This window comes from Populus nigra, chromosome 9 (genome assembly GCF_951802175.1).
Source record: "Populus nigra chromosome 9, ddPopNigr1.1, whole genome shotgun sequence".
Classification (NCBI taxonomy): domain Eukaryota; kingdom Viridiplantae; phylum Streptophyta; class Magnoliopsida; order Malpighiales; family Salicaceae; genus Populus; species Populus nigra.
Window position 1 is genome coordinate 3,058,065 of NC_084860.1, and position 6,119 is coordinate 3,064,183.

Below are 6,119 nucleotides of genomic sequence, written 5' to 3' on the forward strand. Positions count from 1 at the left end.
TTAAGTTAATTCAATTATAACGATAAACCCACTTGGCCAATTAGATGTTACTGAGCTTCAATTAGAGGTTCCATCCAGATTTGATTAATCACAGGAGGTTTGCTTAATATTAAATGGATAATTAATAATTTTTTAAATATTTTTAAATAATTTTGACAATCTCTTTTGACAATTGCTAGCATTCCCTTCTTATTTTTTTATTAGTAATTCTTTAAAATCATTAGCTTTTCTTCAAATTATTCCTTACTATTTTCAAATTATACAATTGTCGAGATTAAATCCATCTCTAAGTAGATCATTTATCTATAAACTAAGATAAGATTTTAAATTAGTTTTTAATGCAACAGAAGGAAATGCATGAGTTATGAATGTTTTTTTTTTTAAATTTGAATATAAAACAAATGTTATCTATGCTTCATAAAATAAATTAAAAGCTAAATGAAATGTTAAATAAAAATGAGTTATTAATGCCAATTAAATAATGAATAAGAAAGTTAATCCTAATAAAAGTAAAAAATAGATGCAACCGTAAATATTTTACTATAGCTATTAATTTTATTTTACATGTTTTAATTTATTTTATGTTAGAGATTAATTTTCATTGCTAATAACAAATGATTTTCTTTTTTATAAGTGTTTCATTACAATAAAACTCATTTATATAGAAAATAAGAAGAAAAAATTTAAATAGAAAAAAATATTTAATATTTAAATAAAAAAACAATAAAAAAATATATAGAGATCAGGTGTTGTTAGGCTCGACGCGCACACCTGGCCAACCATCAAAGAGCTCATGCTCGTGCACCTGGCTATATTTTTTAAATATATCATAAGTTATTTTCTGAGTTATTGCTTCTGAATTATTGCTCGGTCACTCTTGATAATTGAAAATTTAAGGTTCAAGTTTTTGAAACCTCAAAACTCATTTTTTTAACTTGATTTTAAATACAAATACCTTAAAAAATCAATAAACTAATTTCCAACCCTTCAATCACTCCATAAAATAAGAATTAACTGAATAAAGAAACTAAACGAATCTTAATCTATTTTTTTTTTTCAAATGTTTATAAGGAAACACAGCCTTCAGTTAACTCCTCTTGAAAAGACAAATTCATTGACACAAAACTTATCCTTTTTTATAGTCAAATATGGTTATCCAAGCGTTTAATCTCTCTTTACAAATTTTCAATGACTTTTTCTCTTCTCTCTTAATATACAAGATTGCAACGTTGAAAAAATAAAATTTCATTCTAAAACATGAGTTGCTAAAATAAAAGGGATCGGATGATAGAAAAACTATAACTTCAGAGATTATATTGAAGTTTTCCATGAAAAAATAGTAACAAGGTCCGTTAGAATGAAATTGCAAAGTTCGAAGGTTGGAAGACCAAACAAACTTGATTGTGCATATAAACATGCCATCCATATCCATGGTGTTCAGGCCATGGAATGAATTGATAATATGCTTCGAGTTCTGTCGACACCTGGATGATGGCATTCATGTGAAAAATGTACTGATTTTGGCCTGTAGAATCATGATTTAAACCGATGACAATTCAAAATTGACTTCCCATTTAACACGAAGTTTGATGCGAGAGTTCATTAATTCTGTCCATTCACATTGATGAAGGAAGAATACTATATTTCCAAATTGTTTGCTTTTAATATATTTATAAAGTTTTTAAACCATCTACCAGCAAATAATTAATTTAATTATGCTTTTTGACCAAGGTGAACATATGGTTGGTACTTATCAATGTTTGATATATATATTTGATATTATTATTAAATTCAATTTAATATATATATTTTAAGATTTTCTGACTTGAGTCTTTATTTATTCTGAATTTAAAATTAAATTATCTAAAAATTATCTAAACGTATGATATATTTAATTTGATTATAACATTTTTGCTTCATGCTGGAATCATAGAAAGTACAAATCCAACTCATAAAACACACTGGATTGGGTTTCCAAAACAATATGTTATCACTTGTACTGATGATGTTAGACTGGGTTTGTTTTTATGATTTAAAAGTAGTTATAATATTATAAAATAAAAAAATATAATGAATCTAATATATTTCTAAATAAAAAATATTTTAAAAAATAATTATTATCATTTTATCAAATATTTTCGTACAGTGGATCAATCCACCTGACGATTTCAAGTTGTTGGGCATTATTTTAATCTACAATAGCTGATCCGTGATCTTATTCTAAGCGGCCTTGGCCCATGTTGGAAACAATTGTGACAACTTCAATCATAACATGAATCCTTCAACTGCTTTCTTTGACTCCTGTAGTCTTCTCTGTAAATTCTCCCTTCTCTGAGCTTCAATCACTGGTTTTATACCAAATTCTGCTGGACTGTAGAACAATTTATCTGCCTGGTGCATGCTTTCAACTCATTAACAAGCTGCATAGACTTTATTGATGGACCAAGCAGAGGGATAGGTCCAGTCTATTGTAAATACTGGATCAGACCCACGTCTCATGCCATCGCCCTCGTGCTACCAAACTAATCATGGATAGGACCATTCTACGATATCTACAATTAAGCCTCAAGTCAACTGTTTTCAAAGTGTATTTTTAAAAAAATTATCTTTTTATTTTTAAAAATTTATTTTTGTTATCACTACACCAACCGAAGGTCCGAAACAATTCCAAAACACTAAAAACATAATTTAAAATGGAAAAAAAAAATCAATTCTTTACATCCACCGATGCAAAAACAAACAGCCTCTTCTCTTTTTTATGTTCGCAAATTTCAGCTCGATCGGTTGCTTATACCAGGAATTGATAGGCATTATCACAGTTTAACATCAGAGACTCTCTGCTAGTTATCTTAACTTGAAGACAAACATCCTGCCTCTGGTTCTTCTGGCCTAGACTAGATAATTTATAGTATATACTAGTCCTTGTCCGATTTACAGAAGAAGACATCATTCGAGTCTAACCATTGCACTCAGCCGTATGCCCGAGTAAAACAAGACGACAACTACCTATTAACTCTATTAAATTACAGGCAAAAAAAAGCCTATAGCATGCTCCAAATACAAGCAGCTTTCAAGTTCGAAGCACATGAATAGCTTATTTCTTCGACAAAGATACCATAATCTTAAAGAAAGCTACGTGTCTTGTACGTTGTTTCTTCTCTCATATCCCCACAAACACATGCATTTCATCTATACAACAGCTGCTACCACTTTAATTTATTTCCCTCCAAATTCTTTACTGATTTTTTTTCTTTTTTTAATTATCCATGACAGGCTTTCCCCTATGCGTTGACCAAAAAATATGCAATTCATTTCTTGCTTTTTTTCAAGTAATAATTCATTATCTTGGTAAGTCCCTCTCTTTTCCACCAAGCAAGGGACACAACCAAACTCCACCCTATAAACAACAAATACAAACAAATGTGGCAAGCAACATTCAAAGCTCTGTCTTGTCCTTCATGGTCCCATTCCATTAATACCCTTCTCATTCCATCCCAAAATTCTATAGAAAGCAAAAAAAAATAAAGTTTAGAAGATAGTCTCATTGCAAGTAACGAATTTCTTCTTCTTTCGGTACACAACCAACTGAGCTTGCAATAAATTTCTATAGCTCGAAATCATAGCTCTTTCTTTTCTTTTCTTTTGGCTTTTATCTTTTTTTGGGTTTCTATTTTGGTGGTGACATTGATGATGCTAAGACATGGACCAATTGCAGAGTCCCAATAATTTCAGAACTGAGAAAAACTGAACAAAATATTGCCGTCATTTGCTGCTGTAGCCATTCAATTTTCGCCGCTTGATCTCCGGCACTGTACTGCCATTAGTGATGGTGGTGGTGCTGGTGATGATGCTCTTGGTCTCACTTTCTGATTTTGTAAAATGCCTGTCTAGCACGCTCAATGGGGTTCTTGTGCAGGACATTGTATCTAACATTGACTCGTACCATTCCATCTCCACCATTTCTTGCAGTGCATTAAAGCATTCTAGCAGCTTCTCCTAAACAATGCATGATTAGTCATTAATTAATTACCATCTATGCTAAGCCAGAGATTAATATATATATATAACAAACAAACCAAAAAATGAAATTTTGGGGTGTTGGTTAATCCTTGCTTACTTCATTTACAAATTCACAAGAGTAGATTGAGCACTTGAAACAAGGGAATTGCAATGGGAATCGTTCATTGGATGCTACAAGAAGGGCTGATGCTGCAATAATAGATGGCTTGAACTCAAGAAACTTAATTTCTGCAACAAAAAACATACATAGAATTGAATGCTAATAAAAAAAAAAGTTGAGTATGATTAGAGAGAAGTTTTTGAGATAAATGGGTGCTTACCATTTTGAGCTTTAAAAATAATCTCTGTAGCTCTGTCTTTGAGAGGTTGTGAGGATGATGGATCTTTGAGTTCAAATAAAGAAATAAAGAAATGCACAAAAGAGAAAGGTGTTATCGATCTCATTCTCCAGTTCAAGGCATCAAGAACGAGAAGTTCCATGCGATTAATTGTTTGTGTGTCAAAGATGAAACCAGCTTCCGCTTCCTGTTTCATTGTTTAAACTATGCACGTAAGTTTCCATGGCCAACTTTGAATTGCATAGTCGGCTAATATATGGGGAAATATGGGGGCTTATTACCTGAGAATTGGAGATGGAGAAGTGTTTATTCTTCATCTTTGCAGCTAGAGAAAGGCAAGAGATTACTAAAAGTCTAAGAATCCATGGCTTCCCTTGCTTCAAAGAACCAAGAATTTCAGCAAGAATAAATCAAGAATCCGAGCAAAATAGCAAGAGACACTTTATATTTTAATTCGTTTCCATACCGGAATTTCTTGCCTGGAAATGAATCGATCCATGTAATTTACTGCAAGGTAGGGAATGAAGAGGTCATAGTTGCAAGAATATTGTGCCTGCCAAAAGCTAAGACAACATTATTACAACACAAAACCCAATATCAACAAAGGAGGTTATACACATAAGTTAGTGTTGTTTTTGTCACCTGTAAAATGCGAGAAATGGCTTCTTCACGAAAGGAAACGTAGAAGTCAGAGGTTTTCAAGCAGTGTAGGAAATTTCTTGAAGGCATGTGATCAGATTCAGAGACAAAGAGATCTGGGATTGTATCAGCTACGTATTCTTTCAAGCTTGTCAAAGGGTTTTCAAGATCAAACTCCATTTTTCACCTTTTGTTTTGTGTCTGTGTCTTTGTTTGTATGAAAGTGTGTTTTTGTAAGAAAAAGAGACAGAAAGAGAGTCAATAAGAGAAGAGAGGGAGTGTGAGAAAAGTGAACCACAGAAGGTGAGTAGCAATAATGATAGAAAGAGAAGCTTCGCTTTCTGTGTTTGAAATGAAAATAAAAGAAACACTCTTCCACTTCACTTCTCGGTTTACAGCTCCTCTTCCATTAACTTTCTCATTACTCAATTTCATGTTACCCAAAATTATCATTTTTTTATATAAAAAAATATAATAAAATACAAAAATAATAATACAAAAACAAAAAAGGGTTGAAATATAAGAAAATATAGGATGACAAACAACTTAATTGACAAGAACAGATTGAAAAAGAATTTAAATACATAAATAAGAGATGAAAGGATCAAATTGGATCTTTGACAATATTAGAAACTCAATTGCACCCTAGAAGGGCTTAAATGTGAAAGACGATGCAAATTCAAAGTTAACTTAAGTAAATATTAGAGAAATTTGCATAAAAATTAAGTCTAAAGACTTAATTAAATTTTTAATAGGTTGATTTGATTTAATCATAGGATCTAATTAAGAATTTAATTAAGTTTAAAAATTAATTTGGGTCAAAATTAAAATAATTACTTAAGTGCAAGGACTTAATTAAACTTTTAATTGGTCAAATTAATTTTTATTAAGGATTTCATTGGTAAAAAAATTAAGTTCGAAAGCCTAATTTAGACTTATCTAAGAAGACTGGAATTTTTAAGCATCAAATTTAACTTTACAAGCTTAATCGAATGATATCAGGGGTGAAATTGTAAGAAAATCAAAGTTTATGGGTCAATTAAAAGCCAAATTGAAGAAATTAAATATCAAGGATCTTTCTGCAGAAGGTGTGCAACATTAGGAGTTGTTCTGAACTTTTTC

At 31.0% G+C, this 6,119-nt stretch overlaps 1 protein-coding gene across 1 annotated transcript; it reads right to left on the bottom strand.

The window, feature by feature from the left end:
* Nucleotides 1-3,423: 3,423 nt before the first annotated feature.
* Nucleotides 3,424-5,348, bottom strand: LOC133703212 (putative cyclin-D6-1). The gene is made up of 6 exons (XM_062127669.1): nucleotides 5,001-5,348; nucleotides 4,825-4,911; nucleotides 4,640-4,735; nucleotides 4,341-4,545; nucleotides 4,118-4,248; nucleotides 3,424-3,996 (listed from the first exon to the last, which is right to left on the bottom strand). The coding sequence occupies exons 1-6, from the start codon at nucleotides 5,175-5,177 to the stop codon at nucleotides 3,763-3,765; spliced, it is 930 nt and encodes a 309-aa protein (XP_061983653.1). The 5' UTR covers nucleotides 5,178-5,348; the 3' UTR covers nucleotides 3,424-3,762.
* Between the last annotated feature and the right edge of the window lie 771 nt (nucleotides 5,349-6,119).

Coding starts and splice junctions, on each gene's coding strand:
- LOC133703212 (XM_062127669.1), bottom strand. CDS start 5,177: ATGGAGTTTGATCTTGAAAACCCTTTGACAAGCTTGAAAGAATACGTA. Junction 4,736..4,824: donor TTTCCAGGCAAGAAATTCCG/GTATGGAAACGA, acceptor GGTTCTTTGAAG/CAAGGGAAGCCATGGATTCT. Junction 3,997..4,117: donor CTTGTGAATTTGTAAATGAA/GTAAGCAAGGAT, acceptor TGCATTGTTTAG/GAGAAGCTGCTAGAATGCTT.